Raw genomic sequence first — 14,530 nt, 5'->3', positions numbered from 1 at the left:
TCATAAGGATTTAATGTTGAAGCACAACGGAGGCTTTAAGACGTTTTAAAAACATTATAAAACATTTTTATTAAATTATCTGTAGCATTTTTTACAGACAGAGAAAAAGGTTGCACGTTTTGCTGCACTTTTGGTGAGAAAATATAGCCGAAGCCATCCAAAGCTTTATCCTTTTGCATTCAAGATGGCAGCCCACGTGGACGCCAAAAAGGTAGTACGCTGTTTACCAATAATGTTACCAAGTTGATCTTTTGCATTGGCATGCTGCATAGCTCACAAAATCGGCAGAATAAAGGGCCAACACATGTCTTTAACCAAACTGGCGTTGTGTTAGTAACTTGTTGTCTCTGGTTTTCAGGTTGTGGAGTCCTTGAACGCTCTCAGAAACATAGAGCGCAAATTCTTGTCTAAAAAGTCAGTAAAGAGTCTTCTGGACGAAGATACTGCTTTGGAGCACGATGTCTACCTTCAGTTTACACTCAAGAAGATTCCCTACGACAAGAGTGCCCAATGGATCAAAATGTAAGCCCCCTTCAGAGGAACCGCCTGTCTGCGGCTGTCTTGCCAAACACTTTCATATTTGTAATCCACTGGTATGTTCGCAGTCTCAAAGCAGAGCGGTCAACGTGGAACAGGTTCACACTTCGTAATCCTCTCGTTTCAGACCCCTTCCGCACAGCCTGATAAACGAAAATTCCGAGGTTTGTCTCTTCACGGGCGACTTGGACAAGAAGGACCGGCGTTTTGACGCCGACCTGACTGTCGATCACTACAAAGAACTGCTTGCCGACGCTGGTGTCACGAGAAACATCGACGTGAGTGCAGAGCAGTCAAGGGGGAAACGTTTCTAACTCACTGATTGTAATTTAATGCTAATACGTCTTTCGAATGAGAAGCATTTTTATCGCGATTCTATCGGGTATCTCCCACAAACCGCTTTAGACGGTTGGGATAATGTGTAATAGGTTTGTTCCATGTGAAGTGTCTGAATTCATAATTTTTTCGCATTCTGTAGACAATCGGTGAGAATACGCGGATGTCAGCTTTGGTATAACCTGGAGCACGGCGAAAACGGCATTACTGACAGTACTGACGACAGTACCGGCGATGTGTCTTGTAGGGGCTAGAGCATGCTGGGACGGCGTTTTGCGTAATTGGAGCCACCCATACTTTCTGAAGCTACAGCATACTAGCATATCAGCGTGTTTCGAAAAATGAAATGGTAAATGATCAGACGAAGGTTTCAGGCTGGGGTCCCAACCGGCTCAATGTTTTTACACTTTCTTTTCTTTGAACAGTTCAAAATTCCTGTTTCGATGCGAAAGAATGAACTGCATCGCCGACACCCCCCGTGGCGTGTTTAAGTGCCGTCTTTCCTGTCTGTGTTCATTCAACGAGTCCCTCATTCCCAATTCCAATAAGCGATTGCCCTGCATGTCTATTCAGCTAGCGTAAATGTACGTCAGTTTATGTGCAGGGAACTAAAATGGAGACGGTGCTTTGAGGTGTGGACCTGGTCCCCTTTTCAGATCATTCCTCTGCGCCAATTGCGCACCGAGTACACCCCGTACGAGAGCAAGCGTAACCTCTGCGCTGGCTACGATGTCTTCCTGGGCGACAGCAAGATTCTGCCCATACTGCACCGCCTGCTTGGGAAAGTGTTTTTTGCAAAGAACAAGTAAGTTTAGCCCGTTTTTTGTGCTTAGACGCCTTTTTGCAAGCTGTATACTAGTCACAGGTCTTGTCCGTAATGGTGCCACCAAATGGCGAAAATCATTGCTTGTAGTCAAGAGAATTCTGAGACTAGAGAACATTGCAGCATGAAATGAAAACCAGAAGTTGTAGTTAGCGTCATTGCCGATTGGAGACATTATTTGTAGCGTGAGCTACACTGGCCGAGGGTGAGCAGTTTCGTGTGGCTCCTGGAGAGCCGTGCTGTGCGTGCGCGAGGAGCAGTGACATCACACGGCGCACAGAACATTGCTCGCTGCCCAGCGTTTCTCACACACCCCCCACGGCCAGCATCTTCGCCTACCTCCATTCTGCACGTGGCGGCCCGGTCCACTTGATCATGCAAGGGGTGGCCAGGTGTGGAACCAATGGCTCGTGTGTCACAGCAACACCGGCGTGTGCGTGTGAAACCAGCTCAGCTCTGGGCCGATTGGTGACGCTGCGCCGGAGCCGCTTGATAAATACACGTGTCACATAATGCGTATACCGTGTGCGTGTCATTGAAGCAGCAGTAAGCATGATAATCAAGCTAATCCTGGACAACCAGGAAATCTAAGAAAAACCAGCTGAGACTCAGCTCCCGCTACGTATATCCTGCCATAGCCGAGCTAAGCCACTGCTAATTTTTTTTTTGTACTTTCGATGAAATGTGAATAATTTCTTACCAATTTTGGGCATGCCCTAATAGCAGTAATGCTGCTGTTAGAGGTGTGGCCCTTAAAGCAAGGCCATAAGCAAATCACTTCAAGGTTTAATTGTGCTTCGTTAATGTTGGATTCTGAAGCTTGATGTTGGTAGCTGAATTTTTTTGTCATAGAACAACTAAGGATGATTGTCACCAATTTTTAGTTCACTAATCTAACCCAATTTTTCAGTTGTGTAGTTTGTTCGAACGATCCACCTCCAATTTTCATGTACATACTCCCCAGTGGCCTCCCTCCTCATTTTTGCAAGGTTAAAAAATATTTTCCTGGAAATTGAGTACAACAGTGCTTCTGTCTCTGCAGGCACGTATTTCTGTGGACGATGAGAAACTAGAGTGTTTTGTGGAAAAAGCAACGAGACGCGTTTGTGCCCTGCAGGCTGCCGAGGCGCATCGACCTGTCCTCCAAGCATCTCAGGCGGGACATCGAGGAAGTCTTGTCCTCTGCGGAACTCCCTCTTCGCGGGGAAGGTTCGGCCAGGTGAGCTGCAAACATTTCCGCCGCTGTCCCTGCATCTTGGAATCGCTTGCAAATATCACGGCAGTGTGTCAGTAGTTGCGAAGAAGACTTTGACGAGTATCGCCAGTGGAAGCCATAACACTTCCGCCCTCGAACCAATTCAATTATGTGGGGTTGTCGTGGTGCTGGTGACAAGGGGAGGAGCGAGTGCCCAGCGAGGGTGATTACATGCTCATCATAATAGGGACTGAGGATAAGAGAGGGAGGACTGGTATGTGAAGGCTGGTGCTAAGCGAAATAAGGGTTAGCCGGTCAAGTGTGTTTGCGTTGGCTGCGTTACTGAGTGTTGTTGAATCATGACAGTAAAGTGCATCGGCGAAGTTTTTCGTTTCTGCGCAGATGGCATTTATCTAAATTCACATCGCAGTGACCACTGTGAGGTTTTAATGGGCATTAGACTTTGCATTCCTGTCAGTCGGCATCAGCAAAGTTTCTCGCAATGTGTGCAGACAGTGTAGACAAGCAGCACTTTTGTTTGCCCCGACGTCCACAGCTCGCTGAAGGTGTGCAACCTGGCCATGAGCGATGCCCACGCGTGCGAGAACGTGCTGGCGGCCTGCGAGATGCTGCATTGCCGGCTGCCGGGCGGCTGGTCCAACATCCACTCGCTGCACATCAAGACGGCCAAGTCACCCAGCCTGCCCCTGCACATGTCGTTTGGTGAGTGGCGCAAGCCCTGGCTGGGAAGACGCCCCTGATATCCGTGTCACACGTACACGAAAAATGACGATAAGTGTTCAAGGTTTTAAATGACATCTGGGCAGGTTGTACTACACGGGAAAACACAACGGCATTAAATGTGTTAGGCATGATGGTGGTAATGACCAAAAAGAGAAATGCACTGATATTTTAGACGCTTAAACGTACAGAAAAACGTCTTGCAAGGGTTAAAAATGTTTTTTGTGAAAGGAAACCATATGAGAAAAAGTGTTTTCTAAAAAAAAATGGTGTGAGCCGTTTCTAAAAGTGGCTTCAGCAGCTACTGTCGCCTGCCAGAAGTAGCCAAATCCGAAAAATTCAAAACAACAAGTAACACGATGTTTTGCCTTTTGCCGCTGTTTTAGTGAACTTCGTCTTCTTCAGAACTTGCCACGAAGAGTGCGCAAAAAAATCGTCTTATTTCAAAGTTCAACTACGTTTCCGCATCAACACTCTGGTGCTGAGAGTTTTGTTGGTTTCATTTCGTGGTCATCGCGTTCGAGAGTAGGCAGGTTTAAGGTGCTTGTGCAGGTGAATGAGTTGTGCGGAACTGCTTATATCAGAAATGACGTTCGAGCTAATCGCATTAGATTTTTGCGTGTAGCAGCGAATTAATGGCATTACAACCACGCGTATGACACTCTCAACTTCCAACTGAACTGCCATGCATCTGAGAAGAGTAGCTGGCGTACTATCGGCGTCAATTGAAACGCGAACACGAAAATATGAACCAGAACGTTCAAAATTGAAAAGTACTGTTCGTAGAGTTCCTATAATGGCACGCTATTGGTATATTTGGAAATCCACTTTTCCCAACGTTGTTTTTATAATTAAGCCAAGCGTCAGTTTCGCTTACATGAAAAGAAATCGCGCTATTTGTGCGTTCAGGTTCATATTTTCGTGTTCGTGTTTCATTTGATGCCGATAGTACATCACTATAAGCAGTGGGGGGCGAAGTGTGCAGGAAATGTTACGAGATGATTTCTCAAAGTACTAGCTCTGCAGGGGATACAGGTGGTTGTTGGCAACTACCTACGTTTTCACACATTTGTCTAGTTTTCAGCTTCTGTAGGCAGTGGCACGATGTCACTACGGATCCCAAGGAATGGCTCATTGACTCTTGCAATGTCCTACATCTGACAGGTGCTGCGCTGGCCAACTAATGTTTATTGCTGAACGTCTTTCAGCTTAACGCGTTCGCTACGGCATGCTTTCTTGAGGCCGCGTTTTACATGCGCCGTGATCCACCAGAGGGTCACACGCCTATGCCCGTTTCATTTGCTCCAAAAAAGATTGTGCTGCTACCTTTCTTGCTGGCATTTGGCGCATTTATTTGAAAGGTAAAACACTACACAGGTACAAAGAGCTATGTAAGATACAAAGATACAAAGCTGAAAGATATAGGATACAAATACAAAAGAGAAATAGGCCACCTCTCCACTCCTTGAAAACAATAGCACTGCCCCGTATCCAATGCAATAAATATATATATATATATATATGTGTGTGTGTATTGGTTGCATTTTCAAACCTCAGACGGCAGCACATCATGGAGTATTCTCAAGCGACGGTCGCGGCATTTAACGCCAGCGAAGTATTCTTCTGGCTATTTATAACCCCATGCAAAAAGAATTGTATCTCTGCGTTCACGTGGGATGAACTTATTGTATCCGCAAGCACGTGCAGGCTCGTAATTTCACTGCTGCATAGGAGCACTGGCCGTGACCCTCCGGTGACCAACGGCGCAGTGAACGTGTTAATACGAGCATCTTCGGTTGGTGTGGGCGAGCGTCCTTCAGTACTCATCTCGTGTTCTGCCAGATAATGAAATCTTGATAACGGTAGGAGGAATGGCCTATTGCATCATGCTAAAAAATTGCGTCTTCGAAAAATGTTGATTGGTTACCTTAGCAGATATCAAATTCCTCCCAATCCCTGCATAGGAATCGGCGAAGAAACCACAAACTCTGCCATTATCTGCCTCTTGATTCTCTTTACACATTGGCACCCACCTGCATCCTACCAAGGATGCAAAGGCTGGCACAAAATACCAGACCCATTTATAAAAGAAAAAAGGAAGATGCTTCAATAGCATGCCCTTGCACCCATTGACAGACACCAGGCAAAGCCCAATGAAGGTGGAGAGTTGATGCAGAATTGGCAACTATTAAGGTGAATCGGTTACCTCGCATGACTGGGATTGCAGTGCAAAACAAACAGGATGGCTGCAGTAATGATACGAACGTGAACTTGTAACTGAACAAACACAGCACGTTTTTCACCTTTTCCCCAGAACAACGCACATGTGAAGTTGCGGAGGCGTTCACAATCTATAAAATGAAGGACTCGTGTAAGCGTGCCGTCAATCGCGCTGCATGCAAAAGAGATAAGTTATATGGGTGGCGTGGCTGCAATGGGTGACACCACTGTTTAATAATCTTTTTGTAGCCTTTGTTTGCCTTTCTTGCTTTGCTTGCGCTCTTGCTTTTTCATATATATTTCGCTGTTTCTTTCAATAAAATTTAGTCGTCAGTCAGCACCCGTCCCTGTCAGCCTTTCTCGTCCTGTCCCTCGCGCTGTTTCAATCATGAATGTTCACTTTCCTTTCTTCATTTCCTTCGTTTAGTTTATTTATTCGTTTACTTTTTTGGGGGGGGGGGGGGTACGGTATCTCAGTGTGAAAAATTTTTTATGGATACGCCAGCCGTTAACTTTCATTTGCGGTGCGCAAAACGTTTCCCGCTGTGCAGGTTCCCGCAACGTGGTCCACCTGCCGAAGCCCTTGCCGGCCGAGGAAGTGGTGGAAGGGGACCTGACCACCATTCCGGGCGCCCGGGTCACCGTCCGGAGCTCGGGCCTGGTGACCCTGCGCAAGGGGGCCAAGGACCTCACCGACGAGAAGCTGGGTGACAAGCGGCTCAGGCGCCTCATGGAGATCCAGGACGAGGCCGCCCACCTCCAGACGCGCCAGTGAGTGGCAGTCGCCTGGACCTTCCCCCCCCCCCCCCACCCTGACCATTTGGAGCCTATTCGACAACATTATTGCAGAGCGTTCAGTAGTCGAGATCATTGTGGACGTCTCCCTTTATTTCGGGGCCAGGCAAAAGAATCTGCGTATAGAGAAATTAAAAAAGAAAAAAAGCCCAACTTATGCCTACCACAGTACAGTAGCCGGCCGATTTTTCGGACCTGGAGGGGAACGAAAAATAATCCGAATAATAGAGCAGTCTTAAAAACCTGTGAGTCATTACTCCTATGGGACAACTGGCAGTTCTTCGGGAAAGTCCAAAATAGTATCCAGCAAGTCCGAATTTTCGGAGCGAAAAAACAGTTGGCTACTGTATACAGTAGAACCCTGTTGATACATTCCTGGTTTGTGCAATTTCCTGGTTACTACACTTTGAGTTGCGAGCACTAAAAATGCCCCATTGTGCGTTTCTTCCCGATAGTACATTTTCCCAGATAGTACTTTGCTCCCTGGCATTTTTTCTTTAAAATGTATCCACGAGGTTCTACTGTACTCGCAATAGTTCAAACTTAAAGGGACAGCAAGGTTTTGTTTGAATTATCAGAAGTTCTCAAAATATGACTGGGGGCAACATACCAACTTGTGTTGTAATAAAACATTCCGGTATATTTAATAATGCAGCATTCACATACAGTACAATACTATTCACACTTTGGAAAAAAGTAACGAATGGATGACTGCTTTGTCTTTGTATGAGAGTTCAAAACAAAGTTTTTGATGCCTTGGCCAGTTCATTGCTTTGACATTTGTATTAGGTAATCGGCTTTATTTGTGACTGTTACTGATATAAGGATGCAAATGTGAAGCTACAAGCAGCAAATGCAGCAGATAATTTCCGGCAAGGACAACCGAAAAGTACGAAATAAACGAATTTACTGAATGGAGCAGTTTGAATTAGGTGGCTTTAAAAAATACATTGAAAACAACAGGTTAACCAAAATTTGAAAACTTGTTTGTATTAACCGAAAGTTTTGAATTATCCGAGTTTGAATTATCGCGATTCTGCTGTACTGTATAACGGGTAAATGTGACACCGTCATTGCACGTAGGTATGTGCAAATTATGTGTACAAAAGGTATATGTATAGTATATGAAACTACAAAATCAAATATAGTTGTACTTTATTTGGTGCTCCTTGAATGAAAATTTTGTTTTGTGTACATGAATCTTTTTTTCTTTGGTGCTTTTTTTTTTTTTTTTTTTAGCTTGGGTAATGGTCTGTAGTGTGGACCTGTTTACCGATTACGCTCAGAACCTGTTTAGACTTTATGCTATTTTCGTTTGGTTTATTAGGAGGCAGTGTTATCGTTAATGGTCATGATGAGCTTTTCTTATATGTCACTAGGTGCTTTGCTTTTGATCATTTCCTGCGTGGATTGTGGACAGTCATTTTGGTGCGCAGATGTGCGGTGGCGTTGGTTTGTTCTTGGCACATCAGAATGGCCACCGTTGGTTTTCTGTTTGTCTTGCCTGGCACTTGGTGTGACATCGAGACGTCTCATGTACGTCTTGTAATCGAAAAGCGTCTTCTGTTCTGTAGAATGCCGTTCCGTTGCTAGGATGGCTGTGGCTTTACATTTTATCTTATTGTCGAGAGACTGCCAAGCATGTTGATAGAAACTGCTGACAGTTTGAGGGGAGGCACTGCTCTTAAAACAGCTCCTTTTAATTTTGAAGTAAACTCTGTGAAGCTTGTCAGCCTTGCTGCAATTTTTCCACTGATTTCAAGTATGCCACTATTTTTTCAGTTGGTCAGTTGGTTTCCAGTATAATTAGAGATAATTATTCATTTTTGGAGGAACAATAGAAAGAAACAGTTGTAGAACTGTAATATTTATATTTTCCAATACAATGAACCCTCATGAATGCAAGAAGAAGATCACTTTTTTGATGCGCCACTCGGAACTAATTTTACAGCTCATTAAACTTTGGTGGCACCATTGGCAAGGTACCATTTTCAATGGCCATTTCAAACACCTAAGTTTAATGAGCTGTAAAGTTAGTTTCGAGTGGTGCATCAAAAAAGTGATCCTCTTATTGCATTCACGAGGGTTCATTGTATTGGAAAATATAAATATTACAGTTCTATGGCTAACACTGTTTTGTGTAATGTTCCTCCAAAAATGACTAATTATTTTGGGAACTAATTGACTGACTCAAAAAATAATGCCATATTTGAAATCAGTGCAAAAAATTTTTAAAAATTGTCTTCAGAGCCATGTCCCCACATTGTAACAAAGCAATCGGGGCGGAAAACTAGTTTCGTTATAAGCGACGTTTAGTTAAGAAACAGAAAAACTGGTACGATTTCTTCATACACATAACAGTGAGAACAGTGAAACACTTTGATAATAGGGATATTTTGAATAGAGCAATTTCAATAGAAAAGAGCGATTTCAATAGAATGTCAAAAAATATGCTTGCCTTCCTTGCATAAAGTCGCCAATTCTGTTGCTATACTGACCTGTACTTCCAAGCAGTAAGGCAGCTTCATTTCCGCGGTATCTCCCTTGTGGCATTTCACAGAGTTGACCTCTTTCTTTTTGTGCAGGTTCGACGCCAAGGCGAAGTGCCGCAGGCTGCTCATTCGTAGTGCTCTCCGCAACAAGAAGTCCCGCCAGAACCAACCCAAGCCAGGCAAGAAGCCGACCAAGAAGCCGGCGGCTCGCAAGGCTGCCAAGAGCAAAAACAAAAAGCGTGTCGTGAAACCCAAGAAAAAGGCAGCCAAGCAGAAGTGACCGAGTGTGGATAATAAAGCTGTCGTCGTATGACATGAACGTCTCGCCTGTCTGTAGCAAATAAGTGGCAGTTATTAGTGTAGCATAAGTTTCCGGAGCAGTTAGGTAATATGGCTTGCTGCTCAAATGGGCATGGCCAACAGCTGCTGCACTGCTCAAGTAATTGTTGGCACTCAAAGCAGGTGGGCTGCTGCTTGTGACGTTAAGAAACCATTGGCAAGAACCGTTCAGATGCAAGTTAAGTGTCCTGTGCAAAGAAATATTTGCAAGGTTTGTCTTAGTGCATACAAATTCTATTAGTGCAGTTCTTTAACATGCTTGTAGCATCGGTGGTAGGCATGTTGCTAAGGCTTGGTAACTGGGGAAAAAAAAAAAAAAAGACACATCTAGTTAGTTTTCAGTCGGTGGCTGGTATTGACATATTGGCTGTTGTCAATGCAGGTTATTGGCCGAGAAAAGAGACAAAAATTATCATGACTATAATTGCCTTCATTGGGACGGGTACGGTCAACAACCTAAGCAATCATCGTTATTGTTGTCGCTGATTCAGGAGATTGGTTAAAGAAACTAAACATAAACCATGATAACTAATGCTGTCATATTGGCTTATGTGTTGACAGCTTGAAGTTAGTGTTATCGACCTCTTTGACATGGGAGACTGGCTTTCGGCCCCGCGATCCCATTGCCTGCCATGAATGATGTCCCATAGAATGTCTCATGACCACTGGTGGCAGTGGCACGTTGTCAGACGAAAGAACAAAATGCAATGCGACTTGTGCACCACACAACGCTTAAAAGAGTAGCGGGTTCGATTCCTGGCCGCCGCGGCCAGTTTTCTGATGGAGGCGAACAGCAAAAACGCCCGTGTGTACGAGATTTCGGCGCACGTTAAAGATCCCCAGGTGGTCAAAATTAATCCGGAGCCCTCCACTACGGCGCGCCTCATCGCCTGCGTTGCGTCGGCATGTTAAACCCTATAATCAGTCAATCAATCAACGCTTAAAAGACTTAAAGGGGCCATGCAGACAAAACACGTTTGGTTCATTTGAAAGATTGCCTCGTTAGAATCATACTGACACCACTTTTAATGCACACGGCACTCAAATAAGCTACATAATTAGGGAAAAAGGGAATGGCCATGCGACCCACCAGCTCATTTCCCACAACAGAACCTATGATGTCATATCCCCAGCTGTACAATTGGCTGAGGATGGCAAGGGCAAATGCAAATTAGGCAGGGATTACAAGCTTGCCGAACGAGCTGTTTCCGCTTAAATGTAAGGCATATTCATTTTACAGCAGTAAGAATGGTGGGGTAAACAATGAAAGTTATGAAAATACAGGTAAACATAGAAGTGCCGATGTGCACTGCTGTTGGTACTGGGCCCACTATGCTTTTTTTAGCTTCCCAGCAGTCCACCACTTTCGAGTTGTCTTACACGACATTGGCCGATTGGGGTAAGTGACGTTGTCTTGCGTGACCCTATTTGTCGAGCATACCCCATGTTTCACGAAACGATTACTTTCTCTTCTAACGAAAACAAGCCAGGTGCAAATACGGTCAAAAACAAAGCAACAGCGGACAACGGTCCGCGTCTGACTATGGCAGCACCATCTGGGATTCAGCAAGGCTTCAGAGCCTAATGGCACACTTGAAGTTCGTTTGAATACCCGCCCTCATGACTTCATGGCAGATGTCACAGTAAGCAAGGCTTCAAAGCCTAATGGCACACTTGAAGTTCGTTTGAAGTTCATGACTTGATAGCAGATGTCACAAAAACAAGCGATTTGGCGGGAGAATGAAAATTTTAACCTACACTGATTAATTTCTCAGTGAATACGGCATCGCTTGCTTCCAGACAAGCGCTGGGGGCACTACAAAACACGGAATCTTTCGAATAAAACAAACTTGTATTTTGTCTGTATGGCTCCTTTAAGTTGTCACAAGAATGTAGAATCTTGAATGTGACTCGTCAAACTCGCAGCGCCGTTACAGCCATAGGAGTGAAACAGCTCGATTGGCAGCAGAAACCATTTCGTGGTACTGTTTCAAGGAGTGCATGGGTGTATGCATAGTTGTGGACGACCGCCTTTTCTTAGTGCAGAGAAACCAAGGGCCAAGTCACGAGTATTTATCAAACACTTCCCCCCCGAGCATACAGCTGGCACAAAAACTCTGTCATAAATTTATCATCCCTTCCTATAGAAAGTTGAGAGAAACGCGAAAGCTAAAGGAGCATCCAATTCTCGCTGAAAGTGCATACAATCGATCATCAAATCTCCAAAAACTCAAATCGCAAACGAATGAATCCATGCGACCATTTTTCCTGCACTAAGTAAACGCATCTACGAACGATCTCAATGCATCCCGATACGTGTTTTGAGATAAGGGCATACCATGGAACTCCTTCATGCTCAATGCGTGTATTGTCTTATCTCGATCAGTTCCGTTTTCGCGATTTTCAAGAAACTTTTCTGACACAACGGGAACCGGGTCTGCCGCAAGCGCCATGTGTCCAGAGATCTTATCGGAGCTTTTCACTCGACCAACCGGTCTGTGGGGAAATGCATTGGTTTTTTGACAGGACGTCATTGATCCCACTAAGAAAGCTTTGACTTCAAAAAGTGTTCGCATTTAATGCATCAGCAGTACATCCGCTATTTCCCCACTTACTGCACCCATCAAGAGACTCGCCACTTGCTATCCAAGACGAGTTGCACTGCTTCTTCAGCCATGTTTGCAAGCTTTGGGCCACATCGCTGGCTCCAAGGTTCACCTTGGTGCTGAGTCCCTTTCCCGAAAGAGGACGACCAACAATCTCCAAGGGCATCCTTGAATGGCTTTATCTACAACACGTCTGACCCCTTCCTTATTTATCTTTTTTTCACCCAGACTTTAGCTTTTTTTAAAAATGTGGAGTGTAGTATGTGGAACATCTTCCCAGAATGTCCGAATTGCTTGACAGTTTTCTTCACCTGTATATCATACCAATAAAACTGTACAAGCATCTTCTCTTTTGACAAATCGGATCACCAACAGTGCTTGTGGACAGGTCAAAGATGGTTTTTGAAGGCGGGGGGTTGGAGTCGGGCAGTTTTGTGAAAGGAGCTTTGTGGCTTTCAAAGGCAGTGAATTTTACGTGATTTTTAAGCGAGCAGGGGGGGGGGCATTGTTAGGTGTTTTTATTAAACTAGGTACTTTGACCTAAAGCATCAATGGGCAATGTTTTGGATGGAGGCATTCTCCAAGATCTTTATAGTAGATCACTCCATGATACATACGAGAATGCGCCAAGGGACTGTCCTCACCTTTTATAAACCATATAATTTGCAACGCATAGAGTTGGGGTCCACCTGATAACTTCCTCATAAGAGCCAAGGAGCTTATCTATGCAACCAGAAATATCAGTAGACTACAGCCTCACCATGCGACTAGGCATATCAGAACTTTTATAGGCATCATCAGCCTCTTTTCACAGACTTGGAACTGCTTTCAAAGACCAAGACCGGTCAGGTGCCTCTATAGTGAACGCAGTGAAAGCAAAATGGTGGCAAAGTGCTTTTTGATCTCCGCGTTCATCTAGGTACCTTTCCCTCCCTATCTGCCCACAGTTACATTGCAACTAAAGACAGCAAGCATTCTGTAGGGTGACAAACACTGCAGGTTTAAAAAATACGGGGTCGCTCCACAAAGTCAACCCTCATTTCGAGCGAGCACACTTATTTATTTCTTATTTTTTTAGCGCACACTTCGAGACAGTGTAACTACTGTACCATTGACCTCCTTGGCGCTGTACCGCCTATTACCGCCAAGCTATATTCCCTGGTGACGAGGCTAGGGCATATTTTCTTGGGCATTCAGCTGAAACTCATTTCACTAAAATAAAGGTGAGCGGCACTACACGAACAGGGGAAGTGCCACTGCACACAGTAGCAGATACTTTGGTGCTACACATGGGTGTTGCCTACCGAGCGTTTTTTTACTCGCACGTTGTTTCCTTTCAACCTTGACTGAGAGGATTCACCTTCCGACAGAACAAACAATGCCTGGTAACATTCTTCTTGTCTGTTGTCAACGCATGCAGATGGCTCGAAACACCGACATATTCGTTTTCCAATGGCACTTGCCTTCATTTACAGGCTTCACGTACCAAGGACACAAATTTACAATGTGTGGGCATATTTGTTTACACGTAAAAACAGCCGTCCTTGCTAGTGGTCTAAACTCACCTCAGGTGCCACAGTGCGCAAGTTAGCATCAGGTTCTGCTATACCCTGTAGCAGTGCAACGACTGATACTTGATAATAGTTTGAATGAATTGATTACCTCAAGGCTAAGAGTGCACACTGAATGTTCATAGCCAATGCAGAGCTGTAAAAGATGTTGTCAAGTGAAATCTGGAGCACAAAGCGATCTGTAGTTATCTCCCTTGCACTTAATGGTTTTGACAAGAGTAGTTTAGCATGTTACTTTTTTTATATTAGAAAGCAGAGCGTGGCAGGTTAAAAATATACCTTCCCTGCTCTGCAAAAATGGCACCCAAGCAATTGCAGTTGGTTTAAAAGCGAAACTAAGTACCTAATGCGTTCCAATTATGCGGGTGTTTGAACCGCACAAGGCAAATGACAAAAGCGTGTGCCAGGACCCCGAAAAATTGTTAGTTACGCAAGATGTAGTTGCAATGTATAAAAAGAACTGGCAAACAGGATACAGGACATGAAAAGAAGGCACACAAACATGCCGTTGGATTAACAACTGGTTTATTTCGGAAGAAAACAACACATTTATATCCGTTTTCCCAATATTTCTTCACTTTGGCCGACGTGAAGAAATGAGGTTGCACTGGTAAAAACTGATAATCTTTATCCGTTAAGATCACCTAGGGGTCGCTGACACAAGTCTCCTTAATTTTTCTTGTTAAAAATGCCTCGAGCAGTTCGTGCTCACGTCTTGGTCTTCCCCGACCTACAGTGCTGGCGAGGTGAAACTTGGGGATGCAATTCTGGCAATTTTTCATATGTAAAGCTCAAATGCTACCCGTGCCGAAGCCCAGAGTAGTCCGGTGCTGTCCAGCCGATCATTAACGCGCACACCTGTTTCTCAGATATAC

At 44.6% G+C, this 14,530-nt stretch overlaps 1 protein-coding gene across 1 annotated transcript; it reads left to right on the top strand.

The window, feature by feature from the left end:
* The first annotated feature begins 106 nt into the window (after positions 1-106).
* Positions 107-9,458, top strand: LOC144138300 (ribosomal L1 domain-containing protein 1-like). The gene is made up of 8 exons (XM_077670506.1): positions 107-211; positions 359-522; positions 665-815; positions 1,530-1,678; positions 2,814-2,915; positions 3,448-3,614; positions 6,404-6,623; positions 9,233-9,458. The coding sequence occupies exons 1-8, from the start codon at positions 185-187 to the stop codon at positions 9,417-9,419; spliced, it is 1,167 nt and encodes a 388-aa protein (XP_077526632.1). The 5' UTR covers positions 107-184; the 3' UTR covers positions 9,420-9,458.
* The last annotated feature ends 5,072 nt before the right edge of the window (positions 9,459-14,530 follow it).

The sequence above is a fragment of the Haemaphysalis longicornis genome, unplaced genomic scaffold, assembly GCF_048455015.1.
Source record: "Haemaphysalis longicornis isolate Haplotype H1 unplaced genomic scaffold, Haemaphysalis longicornis Haplotype H1 scaffold_5, whole genome shotgun sequence".
NCBI lineage: Eukaryota > Metazoa > Arthropoda > Arachnida > Ixodida > Ixodidae > Haemaphysalis > Haemaphysalis longicornis.
This window is presented reverse-complemented; position numbering and strand designations above follow the sequence as displayed.